The sequence below is a fragment of the Scaptodrosophila lebanonensis genome, unplaced genomic scaffold, assembly GCF_003285725.1.
Source record: "Scaptodrosophila lebanonensis strain 11010-0011.00,11010-0021.00 unplaced genomic scaffold, SlebRS2 tig00000053-arrow-pilon, whole genome shotgun sequence".
Taxonomy (NCBI): Eukaryota; Metazoa; Arthropoda; class Insecta; order Diptera; family Drosophilidae; genus Scaptodrosophila; species Scaptodrosophila lebanonensis.
Genome location: NW_022060548.1, coordinates 10,175,007 through 10,197,910, shown reverse-complemented (window position 1 = coordinate 10,197,910; position 22,904 = coordinate 10,175,007). Strand labels below are relative to the sequence as shown.

The 22,904-nt window shown below is 36.7% G+C and overlaps 1 protein-coding gene across 5 annotated transcripts in view; it reads left to right on the top strand.

The window, feature by feature from the left end:
* The window catches only part of LOC115623432 (low-density lipoprotein receptor-like), a 31,452-nt gene extending 9,240 nt beyond the window's left edge, over window positions 1–22,212 (top strand). The window contains exons 3-13 of one of the 5 annotated variants that reach the window (XM_030517778.1): window positions 3,280–3,423; window positions 11,413–11,532; window positions 12,009–12,125; window positions 13,848–13,970; window positions 15,535–15,761; window positions 16,726–18,126; window positions 18,249–18,447; window positions 19,220–19,381; window positions 21,137–21,267; window positions 21,348–21,509; window positions 21,709–22,212. In XM_030517778.1, the coding sequence (XP_030373638.1) occupies window positions 3,280–3,423; window positions 11,413–11,532; window positions 12,009–12,125; window positions 13,848–13,970; window positions 15,535–15,761; window positions 16,726–18,126; window positions 18,249–18,447; window positions 19,220–19,381; window positions 21,137–21,267; window positions 21,348–21,509; window positions 21,709–21,741 (2,819 nt within the window). In that variant the 3' untranslated portion in view covers window positions 21,742–22,212. Of the gene's footprint in view, window positions 1–3,279; window positions 3,424–5,549; window positions 5,671–6,664; window positions 6,795–11,412; window positions 11,533–12,008; window positions 12,126–13,847; window positions 13,971–15,534; window positions 15,762–16,725; window positions 18,127–18,248; window positions 18,448–19,219; window positions 19,382–21,136; window positions 21,268–21,347; window positions 21,510–21,708 lie in introns of those variants that run through there. The other 4 variants (XM_030517776.1, XM_030517774.1, XM_030517777.1 and 1 more) reach the window with 4 other exon arrangements.
* The last annotated feature ends 692 nt before the right edge of the window (window positions 22,213–22,904 follow it).

Here is a 22,904-nt window from a genome sequence, read left to right as displayed (position 1 = left end):
TAAATAAATAATAAATAAATAAATAAATAATAAATAAAGACTGGGATTTCATGATGATGTAGGATCCGTTAAAAATGAAATCGCCACCGTGAAAGTAACCCGCTGGAAACATTTTCAAGATGTATATACTGGAGATCCAACTAGTGAAATGGCAATAATAAACCTCTGCTTTAAGTTAAGGGATGATTCAGTGACTAGTGGCTTCCCAAATTGATTTTAAATAATATTTAATATGGACACAATTTCTTAAACAAATGACGACGATGTCGTTGACTTTTATATAAGCAGCTCACGACTAGTATTGGATGAAGCTTTACATTTTACAAATAAGTTTACAAGTTTAAATAAATAAGTTTATAGCCTGACTATTTTTCAGATTCCATCCTTGCAGTTAAAATTAGTATTGTTGTGCTAATCCTTGCTTTGGAAGCAATACTGGATATGTGGTATACACTACGTTATTGATTTTGATTTACTCAACACTTGAACTATATAAAACGTTTAAGTATTATACTAGTACAAAATCTTAATACCACTTAGAAGCCTTTTTAAATCGGTTTCTTTAATACAGCCACATTTTTCGGCTTCTGTTTGGACAACAACTAAGGGGTATAAATTTCAAAATTTTCTGCGCATTGCGCTTCTAGAATTGTAATGTTAAAATGATAAAAATAATAATATCATTTTATTTTCTTTGACATTTGGAAAACAAAAACATTTGTTAGAGGTGCTTAAAAGTGCAAGAATTTGATTCAAGTTTATTATTATCCTTTTCCGTTGGCTGTATTCGAGGTTTTTCTCTGTCTGTTTCAGAGTCGACAGAATTGGCAGACGTTAGGGCAATACACTCTAATCATATTACCTTCAAACAGATGCTTTTAAGCTTAAATATAAGGGTATTCGGAGAACTACATGTGTCTCAAACAATACAAAAATGCGAATTTGTCTAGCAGAGAACTGCAGGCCGAATTTCTATGCATTAAGATTGCTGCAAAATTGATTTAAAACCAGAATGGAACGCAGTTTTTTTTTGTTTTGGTTGCTAGGCATATCCTTAACCCATTCAATTATCGGCAAATTATTGCAACATATTTCACAAATGCTTACAAATTCTTGGAACTTCCCACGCAGTTTTGAATGGAAGCCTTCTTTCCGCCATCATTATTGTTGAAGAGCATTCACTGGCTTGCTATGCAGCGTGCTGTTAAATGTGCGAATCGACTGCATCTGTCAGTGCCTGCAAATTGATTTGACCTTATTGATTGACGCTATTGGGCATATTTGTGGTGAATTCTTTGTTGTTGGCACAACTATGTATACTCGAGTGCGCTGAGCGAACTTCAATTACAACAATTATGCGATACATTGGTTGTGAATTTATGCAGATGCTCGCTTGCATAAATTTGATTGATCGCTGCCCACAATTGCCAGAGCATGGGAACCAGCAGCAGTCAGACAACAAAAATAAGCTTCTTTCGAATCGAAAGCAACTGTCAACCGCAAAGGCAAACCCTTTTCAAATAGCACACCAATCCCAAATCCCAGGAGCTACTCGAGCTGTGTTTACCCACAGGTCCTGTCTATCTATAACTTTTTCGCCTGTCACATTTTCTATTATGGACCGTTGTTGTTGACATTTCTGTGCCGGTACTTTTATGGTTGTTTGTTTTATTTCTATTATAATACGATACGTACTCATTGAAGCCTTCCCCCACCCTTCCCCCCTAAGGATGTTGTTGTTGATGTTCCACATGCAAGGACTCCCATACCTCCCATGCGTGTAGCATTCACAGTTGAGTGTGTGTTGCGGGCAGGAGGGTAGGGGGCATTGGGGGCCTCCTTTAAAATGTCAAGTTGCGTTCTTTGGGGCCAAAGGAGGACAAAGTTTTTCACAGCCACCATTTTGCTTTGGTGTCTTATTCTCAAGCTTTTTTGTTGATTAAAACCACATGACTGACTGACTAACCGACAGAAAAGAATGAGCCGTACACTGCTTGCAAGAAATATTTTGATTAATTTGTTGTTCCATCGATGGAATTGATTAAAAATAAAAATAATAATGAAACAATTACCAGGAAAGTAACTAAAATGCAGTTGAGGGGGAAGTCCTTTCTATAAAAAATTACAACATTTAAAACTATTATGTAATAAAATTTATGAATCTCAGAGTGGGGCGTCCAGAGAAATTATTGAATAAGGCTCAAAACGTATTGACTTAATTGCTTGGATGGAGAATCGCAGAGGAAGGCATCAGATTTCAGATTTCTGTAACACTTACAAGTTTTATTTAAAGTAAATATTGAATTTTTAGAATGTCATTACATATATGCTTGATAAAAGAATCGCAAAGAAGGGGCTTTTAACTTTCATTCATTTTAAATGATCATTCAATTTAAAATGTATATTGTGAGAATCGTTGAGGAGGCGTTTCAAATATTTACTTGCGTAAGTATTTGACTTAAATAAAATTGATATTTAACGCTATAAATATCACAACTTGTTATGAGAAATGCTGGAAATAGAAGAACTGAGGACTCAGCATATTTTTTCATATACAAATAATTTATCTAAATATATATATAAAGTTCAAAATGTCTTTACTTTTAAATCATTTCTGTGGACAGACTCTCCCTTATTATAATTATATTTTGGCATTAAAAATTAAATAAATAAATAATCAAAAATGTAGAAAATACTAAAATAAATTTACTTTAACATTATTATTTGAAAATATGTATTTGGAAAATGAAACATCAACTCGAATTTGTATAGCTTCTAGAGCTTAGACTTTTACTGCAGCTTGTACATAAACAAATATTCGTCCATATACTTATGCCCATCGGTGTGAGTGGCGTGACGAGTGTGGTATTATTGTCATTTGTCCCATGCAAATGATTTGCCGGCACAACACATCTCCGTCAATACACACATATACTACATAGCTATGTAGAAGTGTGTGTGAGAGTGTCGTTTGGGTGCGTGTGTACGCTCTTGATTGTTTTGAAGTTCTTAGCCCTAATCAATTCTGGTTTTAGGTGTTTTTTTTCATGGCGCACTTGGCTGAGTGGTGGTTGTTTGTCGTTTTTTAATGAGAAAAGTTTGACAGCTTAAGTTTAAATTATGAGCTAAGCCTAAATATCTAGCCGCATTAGAATTCCTGACACTCCCACATACACATCCACAGCCACTTAAGGAACAGTTGACATAATTAGCTTAAATCATTTGTTTAACATATCGCTCCCATCAACTGAACAACTTGTCCTCTTCTCGTTCGCACAGCACAATCCCTGGTTGCCGACAAATGCGATGAAAAACAGTTCCAATGTCAGAACGGCGACTGCATTCCCATACGTTTTGTTTGCGATGGCGATGCCGATTGCAAGGACCACAGCGATGAGATGGTGCCCGAGTGCAAATTTCGCGGTAAGTCAACAATGTGCCTCATAGAGATGGACGCGAAATACCATTAATTGAGCTACAAAAGTGGCGTGAATGCGAAAAATGTGCTAGTTCGTATTTAAATTTAATAATTTGGGGCGATATAACAAGAATGCCAAAGGGAAAAAAGTTAAAAGGAAAACTTTGATTAAAAACTAGACAAAAAACATTCTAAACTGTAATAATTATTATCCAACTCCCAACACATGCAATTATTTCAATTTAGTATTAGTAGCAATATTAAAATTCCTGTTCTATTCACACATGCTCTCACTTTTTATTAGATATTTCCCTAACGTAGTATTAATATTATTATTATAATTATCAAAGTGTGTTTAAATAATCGATAGTGTTTTTTTTTTGTCATATCTGCTACTCATTTATTGGAAGGTGTTGCAATTTTTCTTTAAATCTGCCCCCATGTAATAACAAAAGTTGAAGGTTCATTTAAAAATTAAACTAATTTCGCAAGAACACAAAAACAAAAAACATGTGTTCAACCCAATAAAGACCCATATCTCTCCCCTCTTCATAACTAATAATAATACTGATTCAGATAAACATACGATATAAAAGGTGCGCGAATTATTGAAAAAGGAGAATACGTTTCATAGTATATGAACTGAACTGTTAAATATATTTTTGAAAAACAAATAATTGCTTTAATTTAATAAAATTATCATAAGTTTTGAAGTTAAATGAAGCAAAAAAAAATCCAAAAAAATATTTTAAAAAAAAATTAACAATTAACAAAATTAATTAACAAAATATTAATAAACGCAATAAATAACTAGGACAAATTCAAATATAAGAGGAAGAAAGAAAACGAATAATAGCATTTTGTGGACAATATAATTTGCCAAATCCTTTTTAATTACTTCGCACACCTTACATTTTAGAAAACCAAATACTACAGTGCTAGCAACCAAAAATTTTATTATAATTGCATCGAGATGATGCCATTTGAAGGGTTCTTAATTTATGAATAGAGAGACACTGGCGCAAATGTAATAATTAAATCCACCATTGCCAATCATTGACTAATTAAAAATAATGAAATATATAATTAATATAATTTTATACTCTTAACTGCAAAATCCTTGGCAGCAGCTAATATTTAGCGAAACAATAGCGATGCGAACGAGCACGACACAAATTCACGCGTGACTGCATTTGTTGTCTCCGAGCTGCACGAACCCACTTGAAGAATGGAAGTGAAATGTTGTGTAGCATGCTTTTGGGCGCACCATGAAAATTTCGACTCACAGTCGCGGCTGCTTTCGTTGTGCCAAACAAAATGTGCGCACAACGCATGTTTGATTGTCTCTCTGTCTCTGTGGCTGATGCAATTTCGCTGATTTGTGTGCCTTACTGTGTGCGTCTGTGTGTGTGTATGTGTGTGTATGTGTGTGTGTGTGTGTGTGTGTGCGTGTCCGTCTTTCTGTTTTTTGGGTCAACAAATGAAAACTAGTTTATACAGCATTTACGAATTGTAATTGCTGCGAATTGTCTGCCAGTCTTGAAGTCTTGGCTGGTCAGCCGCTCATTAAGGCTAAGCTGCAACGCAATTGGCGCGCTTTGCTGACTGCGGCATGCCACGTTGTTGCATCAGCAAAAAGTCTGTTTAAGCTTAGTTTATCAGCAAATGCTGGCGCACGCGACTTTTTGCGTCGCACAATCGACAGCGACATAAAAGGAAGCAGTGAGGTCGTCTGCTTTATGTTTTTATCAACAATTTGTGCCAGCTACGCATTTGGGTCTCATATATTAAAAAAAAAACCCAAAAAAAAAACTGTCATAATAACAAGTAATTGTGGGGATTTACTCTGACATGCAAACATCCCACAGGAATGCAACAGCAGCTGTGCTTATAAAACTCACAACAAAGCTCAAAGCGAGACTCACTCAACACAAATACGCCACTCACTCAGCTGCTGCCACTCACTCAACTGAGTGCTTTTTTATTGCTTTTGTTCTTCGGAGAGCTTTAACGGCTGCTGAGATGCTGCGCGCTCTCCATAGAGTTGGCTGCTGTCTGCCGTCTGCCGCAAACAACTTTCGGGCTGTTGTTTTTAAGGATTGGCGCTCAGCCACTGGCCACTCAGTTGGCGGCGAACTTTTCAAGCAAACGGACGGTGAAAAACCCGAAAGCGTGCAAAACGGCTAACACATACAAAATAGACAAAATAAAACAAACAAAAAATTAAAAACAGTTGAACGGCATTTTTAAATGTAAGCAGCGGCCTAAAGCGACTGTGTGCGCGTGTTTTATATTGTGCTTTAAAATATTTAAATAAAAAAGACGGCCTATTTTCCTTTTAACTGAGTAACAGTTCACACTTTTAAATGCTAAACAGAGTTTCTTGATTTTATCTGAAAATTCGTTTCTTTAAATAGCACGTCAGTAGCAGGAAAAAAACAGAAAATATAATAATGCAAAGCAGCTATTGCTTTTGCTTTTTATCCTGGCATGTGCGCTCAAAGATAGGCTACGAAAAAGTTGTCGCTTATCAGTGGACTGGCGATCAGTCAGTCAGAGACATCCGTTAGACCCGACTGTGCGACATTTTGTTGGCCCCTCATCCTACGTCCTGTATTTGTGTATTTGTGTATTTCTGTATTACATCTGATTTCCCATTTCACTTATCATTTATCATTTAGTTTTGCCATTAAATGTGTTTCCCCAATTTCCCCACAAAATGCTGCTGCTGTCGCCGCCGCTCTCTTTACAATTCAGGCCAGCTATATACATATATATGTATGTATGTATATAAAATTGTTGTTGTGCTGCCCTGACTTTGCGACACTTGGATAATACAGTCAATGACAACAATACATGTTGCTCTTGCCATTGTCATTATGAACTTGAAAATTGCGTTGGCATTACTCTCTGTTGCTCATTCATTCATTCATTCGTTTGTTTGTCTGTCTGTCCGCATTTTTGTTTGTTTGTTTGTTTCCTTGTCGGCACAGCGGAAATTATGCAATCAATTTGTGCAAGTTGAAGCGTGAAAATGTTTGTGTGCTTAAGAACATTCTTGGCCTTTAAGTGAAAGAAAAAGAAAAAACTAAAGACAAGCATTTAAAAGTGTGAGCTGTTGGGCAAAGTTTTTTATTTTCGTGGCCAACATTAATCATAATAAACGATAAAAGTTCATTGACGAATTGACAACGTCCAGTGCTGTAAACGAATATTAATCGTTCGTCCTTTTCAACTTACTTAAAGCGTTAACAAAACATCTGAAATCCTCTACGACATTCGACAACAAGCATGGGTTACATCTGGTGTTTACTGTTCGTGACGAGTTGGCTGCACACGCAGAGTCACAGCCTTGAAGCTGTGTCTGTTCCAAATGGTATGAGAAACTTTATCCATTTGCTTAAAAGTAGTGTCTGAATTACACTTGAAAGCACTCTATAGTTTATACTTCTTGTAGTTAAGAGTAGTTTGTTGTACAGAATAGGTTTAATCATTTTACACATGCAAAATAGTGACGCTCTCTAGGTCCCTGAGGATATAATGCCAAGTCACATTTATCATTCAGACAAATGAAACGTGATTCAGTGGAAAAAAAAGTAAGCATTTGGCAGATAATATTCAGAGAGCTTAGGATTATGAAGGAGGGCAACAAGTTGCGCCAGTTTGAAAATTTCCTTAAGATTTTGCAATTTGAATTCTAAATAACTTTAAGAGAGAATTATCTGTAGCACTGCTTATGCTTGAAAGTTAAGAAAGAAATGATAATTCACTTTATTTCAAAATATACAATATTATTATTATGTTAGTCGATCTATTTCAACAATTAACTATTAAATATTAAAGGTGTCAGGTTAGCACCTCCCTCCACTGACACTGTTCGGAAATATTTCAAACTTATAACCAGTGTTGGAACAAAACGTAACTATATTAATTTTTAAAGCAGTAATTTAAGCTTTTACTGTCGATAACATTCCATAAAGCACTACGATTTATAAAACTAAAACAGAAATTACTAATGTTGGAAAACGGTTCCAATTTACGACATGTGTTGGAAAAAGCCCAATTATACTTATTTAGAAATAAATAATATTTTATAATTGCACAAAATTAAATTTTCTATTTTTGATAACACTTGATAGAAATTCGAAAAAGCTTTTTAAGGTTATATCAACTATTGATAATGTTGACAACCAGTTAAAATTGGAAATGAATGTTGAAAAATACCGCTAGTAGATCAGTCTAGAATATGTACCTTCGAAAAATCGATTTAAATTGATAAATAAAATATACTAAATGCGTTTACTATTGCTAATATTGGGAAATATCTTGAAATGCGTTGAAAATTTTTCTAAAAGTTTATTTAACTTTAAATAAACATTTCCAATTGAGCGATAAAAAAAATTGGTTGTTGTTGAGTAGTGTTGGATAACACTTAAAGCAGACAGTAAGCAAACAAAACTTAAGTGGTTAGTGACTTCAAATACCACAATTATTGTAATATTCAAGGTTTAGCCGCGATTAATAAGAAGTTACGCTTCAGGTGTGGCTATGACGAATTGGTACAACGGCTAGAATCATTAACTAGTATACTGTGAGAACTAGTTTTAATATTTAGATGTTTTCATTTATTCTCACATCTGTGCACTCTTTCCTCTACTGAAATAAACCATTTAATCATTCCTAATCTCCACTTGCCCTTTTCAAACCTTCTCAGACCTATCAAGTCTAATAAAAGTGTCACAGAAGCATTTGGAAAAAAAGTGTACAGAATTTGTATTCGCCACCTTTTCGCTACCAGTGGGTTGGAGGGTGGAGTGGGGGGATGTGGCGCGCAAAACAACGCCTTGATGTATGCAGCAGAAATTTTTACCCTCCTAACATTTGCATACAAATTGCAGCTGGCAAGGCCAAAGTTTTTTAATCAACTAAAAAGCCGTTTAAAACTTACTTAAACACACGAATTATGAAATGTAGATCAAGAACTTTTGTGCAAACTACATGGATACATACATACAAGTATATACCTTACTGGTTGCCCATTTAAAATGCTAAAGCAATCAATGGACATGTTCGCAATTCTTTTTAATTTCCGTCTGCATTTTAAAGCACAGTTGTGCGAAACCAATATTTATTAAATAATTTCTATATATAGTACAATACATATGTATACAGCTTTTGTAAATTTCATTTTTAATTGCTGCCCGAAGTGACATTACATTTAATATGCGCCCAAAACAAACAGCGCCATAAAAGTACTTTGAAAAATGATTCGGTGTCGTCGATATTTGTGCGCTGGGCGTGCCACGTATTAGCAAAAACGAAATACACAAATACGTTGAAAGGTTGACATAAATATGCATACATATGTACATACATATGACTTCTTTTTTTAGGGCTTCTCGCGCACATGTGGCCATTTTGATTGTTATTGTTACTGTTGCTGCGACTGTTTGTATTTGTATTTGCTTTTTAACAAATATTGAACATATTGGTTTCGTTTTGCTTTTAAAACATATCGCACACAAGTTCATGTTTGTTTGCTTCCATGCTACATTTGGCAACAAGAGTTGAACACAACACAAAAAAAAACCGGAAAAAAAAGCGCAATCAATGGGATTGGGTTGGTCGAGGTGGGCGGGTCTGGTTGGCCCATAAAAAAGTTTAGAAAAGTAATCATATAAAATTTTATTTGCATGGCAAGTTGTGCGGCGTGACAGAAATGTGCACCGAGCATGAAAATTTATTAAAATTAATGTTCTGCAGAGGAAAGTTTCCTCTTTTATTTTTGTTGCTGTTTGTGCAGCATTTTTATCTTTTTGCTAAGCAAGCAATTATGAGGATTTAGAAGATTTATAAACAGACTGCATGATAAGTGGAATAGCTTGTGGATTTAATAAGAATGCAGGCATCTCTTACTTGTATTGAAGCGTAGAAATATGTGAAAGGTATCTAAATACATTTTTGCTTATAAATCGGAAACACAGATTAAAAAGGAAAATTTATTCTATTTCAATTCTAAGAGCATTTTTCAAATATTTAGCATTTCTTTGAAAGAAGAGGAGAAGCAAACAACAATTTTTAGAGCATGTGCAACGAAGAGGGACTGTATGTGTAAACTTTATTTATCTATAAAATACAAAAGCATTGAAAGGAAGCTGTTTATTAATAATAGTTATGCAAGGTAACATAATTTTATACTATTACTTCAAAAAGAAATGAATAAAAAGCTTAAAATTTGCAATAATGATTAGAGAAATGTTTTTAACTAAATAAAACAGAAGCTAGGAACACAGTGAAGAAAACTTGTATTGATAGAACGTATTTTTATTACAATGAATATTAAAAGTAGCAATACAAAACATATGCCAGACAATTACATGCTCTTTATCAGTTCTAGGTTTTATATTTTGCTTAGAAGAAGAAAAAACAGCTAGTTCGAAACATTGCTGAACAATTTACTTGCCAAACGACTGCTTTAACATTAACTAAAAGCTTATTCTCAACAAAAAAGAAATCACTGCGCAATTGTGCTAAATAATTAAAGCTTCAAATGCTTAAATATTATAGTTGGTTTCTAAAGTAAAATCAAAATGCAAAAATACAGGCTTTTGTGATAAGTTTTCACGGCGCATTCGGGGCATAATAAATACACATTAGATAGTAGCTTATCGACCCATTGGCAAACAGGAAAAATTATTAATCTTTACACCTTCACAAAATTAGGTTGTCAAGGACAGATACACAGGACCATGAAGCCTAAGTGCAGCTCTTATGCGGTCGTTTAGCATATAAAACTAATTAAAATGCATAAATTACAAATTGCAAAAATAAACATTTAACTATTCAACAGAAAAAGACATTATATATAAAATTTGTGTAATATTTCGATTTGCAACAGTGTTTTAAATGCTTGCTTATAACAAACTATGAACAACTTTCAAGAGTTTCCAACTAATTCAGCAAATCCTTGCTGTTATTCAAGTTTTTGTCACAGACAAGAACTTCTTCGCATTTGCCTCATGTGTGCACGTAATCGGTGTATGTATATGTATATATAATAGAAATCCAACTAACAGCTCTCACGCGATAATTAAAGCGATTATATATGAAAAAATGAATAGCCACTTAACACATCCTCCCCCTGTTTAAAATTTATTTCAAAGACTATACATACTCCCTCCCCCCAAAAAAAGAAAACAACAACACTTTGTTTAATAAATTGAACGTCTTTGCACAAATGATTGCTTTAATTATAATTTCTCAAATCTATATTCTTTAAAATGATTTTTAAAATTGTCATGATTTAAATGTACACCTGAACGTTTTTTTTTTAAGCCGATGTATGCCCAATTCTTGAATGTACATTTTTTTCACCTGAATATCGGCTTAAATGTTGAAGCGCCACCAACACACTCCACTGGATTTCGATGTCTGCTTTATTATGTTGATAAAACAGCAGGCAGATTGCCAGAGTGTTCAATGGTGGCACACACACACACAAATGCACACAAACACACACACACACACATACACGAAATGAGTAGAAAATATTGTTGGCCTCGAGGGGCATTGAAAAGCCATTGGACATTGAGCCCACGCGTATGCAATGGTTTCTCTTTTCTGCTTCTACTATTTCTTTTAATATTATTTGTTTTTTTCTGCGTCTCTCTATGTGTGTGTGTGTTGTACACAGCACGTGCTCAAGTGCGTGTAAATATAAATACACACACATAGACAAAGCAAATAGCAACGAAAAAAAAAGCAAGCCATTGAGAACGAAAGCATAAAAACACACTGGGGTCCATTTTGGTGGGCTTTTGTTTCTGACATGGGTTGGGGTCAGAGTTCAAAGCCAAGCGGGCAGTTTAAGTGCCCACAGCAATATATACATAAGTCTTGCTACGAGTAAGCATGGCAGCCCATTGTATTTATTAGCATACGAGTACATCCCGCATTATGCCACTTCATTGATTAAGTTTTCCGCTCTATTGCAGAGGCCACTTGCTCGGCCGATCAGTTCCGCTGCTCCAATGGCAACTGTATATCCAATAAGTGGCGTTGCGATCAGGAGAACGATTGCTCCGATGGCTCCGATGAGGCACCTTCACTGTGCAGTAAGTAATGCTTCCTAATATTTCAATACACATATGTATCTAAAATTATAGTTGGTGTGGGATAGAAAGAGCGCAGCAGCAAACAAATTAGTTGGAAACTAATTATATTGAATATTAATTATTGGTAATATTTTAAAAATTCAATTTTATCTTTCTCAATAAAATCTTCAATTGATTAGCGAGTCGGTTAGAAAATTAAATTTTGTATTAATTTTCCAAATATTGCATAAATAATAAAATTGTATTTTTTAATAAAAATAGTCGATCTAGTGTTAACAATTTTCTATAGAATTAAAAAAAGAAGAACATCAAGCGATTATCTTTCTGATCAATTACAATAACTTAGTCCCATAAAGTACTTAGCAATTGACGCTCTCTATCCACAACCAACCACATTTATTATGAATAGTTGTAAATTAGTCTGTAAAGCAGCTATATGAATATATATAGTATATATACATAAATATCCCCTACAGTGAATGCCTGTCCGAATAATGAATTCAAATGCAAAAGCGCCGAGCAATGCATACCACGCGATTGGCTCTGCGATGGCAGCAACGATTGTCGCGACAAATCCGATGAGGCGGACTGTAGTAAGCAAAGCAACAACAACTGCAAACTATATAGAATTTCGCTTCCTCTTTGTCTAACATGCCGTGCTTTGCTGAACTAACAAAATGGTCGATCGGCCTGTCGGCTCATAAATCATTTTTTGTGCCTCGTTCCCATCTAACTCGTTCATGTGCATTTAATGAAGTGTTCTGGCGTGCTTTTCAAATAATTTCAAAACTACAAACAAGTACACTCGGAAAAACTACAAAAGCGCCATTAAAACAAGTTTATCAAATCTTTTCGCAAACGACAATTTAAGAAGGAAAGAAAGGATATAGGAAAAAAGATTCTTAATTGTTTATAATAAGCAAAACTAAATAAGAAATTATTTTTCACAATTTAGGAAACATTTGAGATATGAGAAAGAGATATTAATAATTGCTTTTTTAAAAAATTATTTAAATATTTTGTAAATATTTCAACATCAAATATGGTGTGTTTTTTAAAAAGAGCTAAAAATTTAGTAAATTGAATTTCTGTTAATTTTTCAAACATCTATGTTAAACTAAAATTTGATGAAAATATAAATATGAAGCTGCTGGCTAAAAATATTATTCAATGTCAGTTCAATCTTTTATTTAAACAATTTTTGAAAAACATTTAAAATAAAATTGTAAAAAATACTTCTAAATTGTTACAATTAAACAATTTAGCTAAATCTGTTATTCAAACAAAAGAGATAAAAGCAAGAATGCATTTTTTTTCTTTAAATTCAACAAACATTTTTCTTAAAAAAAACAGCAAAATATTTCCTGGCGATTTTAGAATTATGTTTTCTTCGAGTGTACATATCGTGCTAGAGAGGGGTGTGTGTGTGTGTATGTGTATGTGCGTGTGTGCGTTTGTCGTAAACACATGCTGCCACTGCAGTTTAATCAAGTCGTTGAAGGGAGCTATAAATGTATATAAAGCAAACATTAAAGCGCTCATAAACACATAGCCAAAGGCACGCAGCACACCGCAGTCACACACATACACACACGCACACACACAATCTCATACACTTACACTTTTACACACGCCACAGGACGACAGCGACGCACAGCATAACAAGTATACGCAGCGTTGGCTCCGGTTGCCTGTGGCGCCTGGTAACAACGCATAAAATGCTTAACCCTAACTCACCCATTCGCCAAGCAACCCACCCAAGCATTTATTACAGCATTTATGTGTCGTCGTCGTCGTCGTCGTCGCCTGAAACACGCACACACACACTCGCACACTCTTGGCAAAAAGCAATGTCCTTGCTGGCATTATATAATGCGCTATATAAGTACAATATGACTGGCATAGAGTCACAAAATAAGTACGCGCGTGTCTTGAGGGTTAGGTTTGAAGTTTGAAGTTTCTGCCAAAATAAATGAATTTATTGTTGAGCCCATGAAACATTAAAAACAATAGCACACACAAGCACACACAGGTTGTCTGCCAGACAGAGACAGGCCGTGACAGCAGGCCTCATTGTCGCGTCACACATGGCGTATGCGTGATGCATTAAATTGAAATTTATTAGCTGCCGCAGACAGCCAGACAACAACTGCCTACGTGGGCTGTTAACTTACACTTATAAATTGCCATTGCTATTGATTTCTGTTGACCAAAAAATCAACTCTCACTCTCTCTCTCTCTCTCTCTCTCTCTCTCTCTCTCCATCTCTCTCTCTATTTGAATTTCGTCTGTTTTTTGTTGCCCACAAAATGCAGAGGCCCGCACCTGTTCGCCGGATGAGTTCGCCTGCAAGAGTGGCGAGGGCGAGTGTGTGCCATTGGCCTGGATGTGCGATCAGAGCAAAGACTGCTCTGATGGCTCCGATGAGCATTCCTGCAGTAAGCCAACAAATACTATATCTTTATACTTCGCATCGATTTTGTGTTGTAGTGCAGCAGTACTTTGAGTTCCAAATTAGTCTGTAGCTGAGCTTATGTTCCTCTCCACGATATTTAGTTGGAAATTCAACCATTCAAGCAAAACCAAACATCATTAGCATGCACTTCACCATTTCCCGTCATAAATATTTACAAACACTTCTTTTTGTTCATTGAGCATCTACTTAAAACCACAAATAACTGAATATATATCACAATAATGAATGCTTCTCCCCATTTATCACCGCCTCATATATATGTTTTCAATACTCCTTTTTGCACGCCATAAGCCATAAATAAGCATGTCAGCAATAAATGTGCGGCAAGAAGTGAGTTCGCAAATAATTCACAAACGTATTTTAATTAATACTGTGCATTCATTTATTTAAAAAGCTGATCAAGGACATTGAAATGCATTTAAAGAATTTTATATTTTGCCTCAACTAATATTTGAAAAAGAAAGCTATTTTTAAGGAACTTTAATGCTTTTTTTTGTTCTCTACAAGCAGCTGTCTTAGCATATTTTAGTCAATTTATTCATCCAATTTCTGAGGGTTCAGCTAACTTAGGTACCTTTTAAAAATTTTAGCCAAAACATTTTCAAAACTAATGCGAATAAATAGCCTTTAAAATCACTTATTTTGGAAATACGAAAATCACTTTGTAGAAAAACCATGAGTATTTTTAAAAATGTATCGCTTTTAAAACAAAAAATATCAACTATTTTTGATTATTTTAATTTGAGCTAAATTTTGATATTCGAACAAAATATGCATAATTTTTATTCTTTATATATTATTAGAATATTTTAAGTGCTAATTTTCATGTTTTGAACATTTTAAAAGTATTGTGCCCTCTTTATTTATTTATAAGTTTTTGTCTGAAATATGTGTTTTTAATATTTAAACATTTATTCAATTTAAATTAATTCACGTTTCTTAAAATCTTAAAATAATGTGAAAAGTACAGTCATCATGGCCTTTTCTACAAACTAACAAACAAAATGGAGAAATAAAAAAGTTTTATCATCAATCAGTGAAAAGCTGGAAAAATTAAGCAAAAAAAAAACCATAATAAAAATTTTTAAATTATTATTTAGCGCATTCTTTAAAGTATTTTTTACATTTTCTAAAGCATTTTTATAAATAAATCAACTAAAAAATAGGAAGCTAGCACTGCATGTTTTTGAAATTATAACAGGGATTATCTAAACACGAGGGTTAATCATACGCTAATCTAGTAAGCAATATATTGTAATTTTGATCTTTGAAAATGTTCAAACTGGCTGTAAGAGTCTATTATTGTTTAGGCAGCGACCACAAATCAAGCAACCTCTCAACTAACTATCTCATCCATCCTATTCAGCGCTTCATTCCACCTGATTTATGTAAATTCCCTTCCACACACACACACACTCATACACACTCACGCACATAATGCTTTTTGTCAGCTACTATGCTCCAGCTTGGAACACAATCCCGATTGTGTCCAGATTCCTAATGCTTTGTCCGAACTCTCCACACAGACCAGACCTGCCGTTCCGATGAATACACCTGCGGCAACGGGCGTTGCATTCAGAAGCGATGGGTGTGCGATCACGACGATGACTGTGGCGATGGCAGCGATGAGCACGACTGCCCGGTAGTGCCCTGCGATGAGGTCGCCGAGCACATGTGCAGCAATGGGGCCTGCATTGCCAAGCGCTGGGTGTGCGACGGCGATCCGGACTGCGCCGATGGCTCCGATGAACGTGTAAGTAAGGAGTCATAAATTCAAATTTTATGTGGTTAGCAGCGAAAAATGTTTGCTCGTCTATTCAAGGCTAAGTTTTGAATGCAGCGCACTACCAAGTGGCATGACGGGGCTAGGGGATGGGGGGATGGGGCGTACACACATAAATTACACATAGCCGGCACATAACTTACCACAGAAAGCTCAAGCAGCTTTTGTTGTCAACGCATAGTACGCATAAAATTGCATTTTTGCACGATTCGCGCCAAGGATGGGAAGTTTTTGGCTGAACCAAGGAATTGTGGTGGGATGTGGGGGTTGTGTGGAGTGCACAGAGTTTTCAATTTCACAGAAATAAATGCAAACCAGAACTGATTTCGTTTTGAAGTTTTGAATATTCTTCAAACTCTTTATTAAACCTTGGGGGTTTTCAATTTAAAAACAAGAAAAGAATGCTAAAGTCGAGCAGACTCAACTCAAAAAAAAATATATATATTTGAGTAATACTAAATGTAAAAAATTTAAAAAGTCTAATGAATTAATTTAACACGAGCATATATGGATGTACATATATGCCAAATTTGAGTACAAAATTGCAAGAAATACGGGAATTATGGGAAAAACACGAATTGCGGGGGAGTGGGGGGTGCATCAGAAAAAAAAACACGAACTCGTCCTTACTCGAACATTGGACAATCTGGATACCAAGTTTGGTTATTCTAGCTCTAATACTTTCTGAGATCCTTGCGTTCATACAGACAGACAGACAGACAGACAGACGGACAGACGGACATGACTAAATCTAGTCAACTAGTCACCCTGATCAAGAATATATATACTTTGTGGGGTCTGCCACAGCTCCTTCTGTATGTTACATACATGCGCACAAAACTAGTATAGCCTTTCACCCTTTGGGTACAGGGTATACAAAAATCGTATTGATTTGTTTTAAATTTAAAAAAGCCCGTTTAACTTTTCACCGCAGTCCTGCGCCAATGTGACCAAAACCGTAACACCTTGCCTGATCCATGAGTACCAGTGCAAGGATCGCATCACTTGCCTGCACCAGAACTGGCTCTGTGACGGTGACCGGGACTGTCCCGACGGCGACGATGAGCACACAGCCAGCTGCAAGAACATCAGCTGCCGACCCGATCAGTTCCAGTGCGGGGATCGCAGCTGCATTGCCGGACACCTGACTTGCAACGGACAGGCGGACTGTGCGGACGGCAGCGATGAAAAGAGTTGCCAATTAGCCGCCAAGCCCATCAGCTGCAATGCCACCAGAGAGTTCGACTGCGGCGGGGGTCAGTGCATTCCGCTCTCGAAGGTGTGCGACAAACGCAAGGACTGCCCCGATGGCGAGGACGAACCCGCCGGCAAGTGTGGCATCAATGAGTGCGCCAACAAAAATGGTGGCTGCATGCACCACTGTGTGGATCTCGCCGTTGGCCATCGCTGTGAATGCCACCAAGGCTACAGACTCGCTGGGGATGCGCGCAGCTGTGTGGATGTGAACGAATGCGAACAGCCCGGAGTGTGCTCTCAACTCTGTGCCAACGAGGTGGGCGGGTTCAAGTGCGAATGCGAAGCAGGCTATATGCGGGATCCGCGCAACCACACTCGCTGCAAAGCCACCGAAGGACACGCCTCCCTGCTCCTCGCCAGACGTCATGATATACGCAAGATAGCGCTGGACCACATGGAGATGACGTCTATAGTGAATAGCACGAAGTCGGCGACGGCATTGGACTTCGTTTTCCGCACCGGCATGATCTTCTGGAGCGATGTCACCACACAGAGCATATATAAGGCGCCCATCGACGAGGGCAACGAGAAGACTGTGGTGCTGAAGAAATCTTCAGTTACCTCCGATGGTCTGGCGGTGGATTGGATCTACAACCACGTCTACTTTACGGACACACACAAATGCACCATCGAGCTGACCAACTTCGATGGCAACATGGGAAAGGTGCTCATTGAGGACGAACTGGACATACCTCGCTCCATTGCTCTCGACCCCATTGAGGGCTGGATGTATTGGTCCGATTGGGGCGCCTCGCCACGCATCGAGCGCGCCGGCATGGATGGCTCGCATCGAACCACCATCATCAACTACGATGTGAAGTGGCCCAATGGCATTACCTTGGATTTGGTGCTCAAACGCATCTATTGGGTGGATGGGAAACTGAATATTATATCATCGGCTAACTATGATGGCTCACAGCGTCGTCAGATTCTGTACTCGACGGAATATCTGCGACATCCCTTCTCTATTTCGACCTTCGAGGACTATATCTACTGGACCGATTGGGACAAGCAGACGGTCTTTAAGGCAAACAAATTTACGGGTGAAGGTGTCGAGCCCATTACCGCCGTGCACATGGTAAGCGCTATTTGAAGCCGTCCCATTTATCTAATTTGTCATTGTTACTCACCCCATCTCTGTTGTTTCCTCTTACTCCCTTTCTCTCTCTCTCTCTCTCTATCTCTCTCTCTCGTATACAGTTACAACACCCTATGGTTATACATGTATATCATCCCTATCGCCAGCCCGATGGCATCAATCACTGCCAATCGGTCAATGGCCATTGCTCGCACTTATGTCTGCCAGCGCCGCGAATCAATGAACGCAGTCCTCGCATCTCCTGCGCCTGTCCTACGGGTCTTAAACTCATGACCGATGGCCTGATGTGTGTCGAAGATCGTAAGTAGCCTCATTCATTCAATTAATTTTCATAAAATGCTTGCCCGTTCAGTTCGAGAGACTAATACAATTAATAAAACCTTTTGATGCAGCCTTCATTAAAATCCACATCTAATTTTGAAAGTTAACCCAATGAAATGTTGGGGCAGTTATTAAGCAATTAGATTCACATTTAACCAGTTTTATGAAAAGGATATTCAATTCTTGTGTAGGACAGCGGAAGCTGATTTATTTATAACTCATAAGTAGTTTGTTATAACATTTTATATATAAAATAAATTGGTTAGTTGCCAACAACCCAGGATTGCATTGAGAGTCATGTCTAAGCAAGTTGTTAGCTCTGGCTTTTTCCACTCTGAGACTTTAGTCTTCACTTTTTATAAAGTCTGCATTATTATTATTTTAGATTGTACTAGAAAGTCGACAAATGCATTAAGTCCAGCTGGTTACACGAAATCGAATAGCTGTGCAATTATTTACAATTTATTATTTCTTTGAGTAACAGTTTAAGTTTATAAGAAAACGAGAATAATATCACAAGTACCCTTTCATAGTGCAGATGAGCTTTAAGAAGTATTTTTGAAACATTCAAACTTCAAATATTGGAAAAGGGTCTCCTACAACACAGAGTTGCATTTTCCTAGCAAGTTGGCAGCCCCACAATAGTTGCAAGGCTGCACCTAACTTATTTTTAACTTAGCTTAATTTTATTTACTTATGCTTTTTCCCAACTAATCCACCCACTTACCTCCCAAACCTGCAATGTATGCAGCCCGCTTTAGTTTACACCGCCCTACACCGCCCCGTTTACACAGAAAGACACAAAAATCAAAAACGAATCGACTTTGGAATTTTGGCGCCCAGAACCCCGCCGATGAATACGAAGTTCTTAATTTTAGCACAAGAACTCCGTCGGGACGCTCAGCTCTTATGGGTATGCCCCAGAAACTGTAATGTCCGTCGTCCTAAACGTGCTTTATGTTTTTTAGGGTCTACACTCAGAGAAAAACTGCGAGAATAAATTCTTCTACAAGATAGATTTTAAAATAATTTTATTTAAATATTTGAGAATATAAAAAAAAATCAATTATTATACGTTTAAATGCTTAATTTACATTGAATACTTATTTTATAACCATTCAATCAAAATTTACAATTTATTTTTCAATTAGTAAAAACATTGCTGCTTTCTTCCTTAAAACACTTTTTTATCAATTTTTTTAAAATTATTTCCAATGAGTTTTGAATGATTTCAAAATTATAGGCATAATTTTTTTTATTAATTAGTTTTTTATTTTGCAGTACTTAATCGAACAATTTACTTCTTTTACCAGAAAAATGGCTTAAAAATTTTATTAAAACTAAAATTTTTTTTTAAAATTCATTAAAAGATTTGTTTTTATTAATACTTGGTTAATACTTTTCATTAAATTTTTAATCTTTAATATTAATATAAAATTTAAAAAAGTGGCCTAATCCTAAGCAGAATAATGGCTCACAAATTTTATTAAAACTATAAATTTTTATTAAAATTCATTAAGAGATTAATTTTTATTAATGCTTGGTTAATATTTTTAATTAAATTTTTAATCTTTAATATTAATTTAAGTTTTAAATAAGTGGCCTAAGCAATAGTATATCCTTTTATCCTTTGAAGTTCGTAAACCAACATTAAAATTATGCGCGATACAGTTTTAAATAGCTAGGGGCTTTTAATGTAGATATGTAGATTTTTTTCTGAGTGTATTTAGCGTGTCCTGTCCACTTCATTCGTCCAGTCAAAACATTAGCTTTGTCATGCCACCACATTAATCATCATCAAAGCCAACAACTCAGCTACAGCTTTGACAGTTTCATAAGCGCAGTAAGCGAGACATCGACCACACGAACCACCCAACCACCCAACCACTCAGCCACTAAACCGAAAGCCACTTGCATAGTGAGCGCATAGCGGGCACAACCTCAGCAGCCGCAGAGATGGCAAAATGTTGCAACCTGTGCGTCATTGATAGCTGAGACCCACAGACCACCATAGAAGCTTGTGGTTAATATGTTGCACGATGCAAGGGGCAAGGGGCACGAGGTATGAGGCATGAGCGCCTGCAGCTTTAAACTTCTTATTGGGAACTTGAGCTGATGTTAATGTTTGATAACTTTTACTGTCAGAAATGCGTTGCATAATAAACGCCCCGAAACAGCGAGAGAGAGAGCGCCATTAAAGGCGTTGCGTTAACGATGTCATTACCCAGTCCTCATGCTTCATGCCTCATGTCTCATGCCCCATGCCCGTTGGCACATCCAGCTCATTCCAATCCATTCCATCCGATTCCATCCAGCATAAAAAGTTTAGCCATCAAAGGCGTTCGCGCGCTCGCGTTTAAGTGTTTATTTGCGCCTAAATGCGCACTTTGAACGATTTGATTGAAAATTCCTTTGGTTGTCTGTACGCCGTCGCCATCTTTATCTCCCTTCTTCCTTTTATTTCATTTTGATTTTTCTTTTTGGCGGCTAAAATGATTGTGTGAAAAGCGAAGGAGCTTGCGCGATATATTACACTCGATGATTTCACTTTTTCTTACGCTTTTTATTGCTGTGATTTTTATATGCTTGCCACATTTTGTGTTCGTCGATTCGCTTTTAATATTGCATTTAAAACCAAACCCGAATATCTGCAATTCTCTGTTCCCAGTTGCCGAGCATCCCGTGAAAAATAACACACATGTCGAACAAACCACGGCGCCGAGTCCCCAACCGGACTCCGGCTTCATAGCCCTTGTGGTCATCGCCAGTCTAAGTGGCACGGCCGTCCTTCTATCGGTGGTACGTACTTGTAGTGTTGTTGGCCAGTTGCGAGAAGCGCATTATGTAATCGAACTTGCCCTCTTCTTCTTCCGATTCAGCTCCTGCTCATTGGCTATCGCTACTGCAGCAAGCGACGCATCAATTCAATAAACTTCGAGAATCCCATTTACCGCAAGACCACCACTACGGAGGACCATTTTAGCTTGCGCAAGAATCTTCCAGCACGCATCTACGATCATACCAGTGTTATGGATGAGGAGGTAAGCATTACAATATAGTACAAGTACTATCCGATCTAAAGAGACCGAAGCAAAAACCCAAAATAATCTACAGCATTATTTAAATAAATATTATTTTATGAACTCCACTTTTTACTTTCCAAAAAGAGTATTTTTTTATATTTAACAAGAGTTAGGAAATAACAAATGCAATTTCTTTCAAATTTCCGCTTCTTGTCAGTACTCACCCGTCATAGGCATATCGTCGTATTAAAGACGCTTTCGAGACGTTGTAGTTATTGCTGTTGGTTTTGTTCTTATTGGTGGAGCACACACAACAACAAAATCGCAGTGGACGCCTGAAGACTGAGCAACTCTATATGTGTAAATTATTTTAAAATTTTAAGCACGGGCCGAACCGCATATTTAGCACAAAGATGACGCAAGAGAAGCCTACCAATTCAAAGATGATGAATAATGAGAAATAATATATTATTAATCCTCAAAGGATGTTGTACAAATGTATGGCGGCGGAAGCAGTTGAAGCGCTGAATGCTGCTGATAACTAAAAACGTAAACCTAAATATTAAATATTACAAATAGTTCCAAACTGTACATAGCCTGTAAGTGTGCATTATTTTTAAAAGCAAACGCAATCTACGTACTATTACTAACAAAATAACTACTTAGAAGAAACAAAAAGCAAAAGAGTTGATCGATTATTGTTTATGTTTTAAGAGATAATGCTCCCGTATTATTCTAATTATTATTATTATTATAAATATTGTGAATTACAATTATTACGTATTGTTAAGTGTACATATTGTATGTATGAGTGAAATATATATATTCTATATGTGTTAGAGGCGCATTAATAATAAAAACGAACACACACACATATGCTATATATATATAACACATAATTGTTTGTTTTTTGGGGTTAGGCGGGACTCGGCCTCTGTATCTGCTGATAGTACTCAGAGGATAGTTCCTTCACAAAACTGGTCAACTCGTCCGCCTTCTCCTTTGTGATCTGCTTCGAGGCCTCCACTTCAGTCTGCTCAGTGCTGAGCACCTTATACAATCCCACTCCGAACTTGCCAGCCAACTTCATGTTCACGAACACCATCATGTTCTGTTCAGTGTCTTCCAAAACGGCCTGACGATCGAAGTGATGATGAGGGGCATGCATGTTGTTGCATTTCTTGCTAACAACTTACCATTTCACCAGTAGCGTATATATGTTGAACACTATATATTTAACAAAGCAAAAACAGCTGCGACGAGAACCCAAAAAAATAAATACATACAATATTGGATTCCCAATTTCAGACTAAGACTGCTGAACTATGACAACGAACTCGGAAGCCTGCTGCCTGTTTAAAAAATTGCGTAGCTCCAAGTGTTGAATTGCTTTATTAGGTCAGTCTAAGTGTG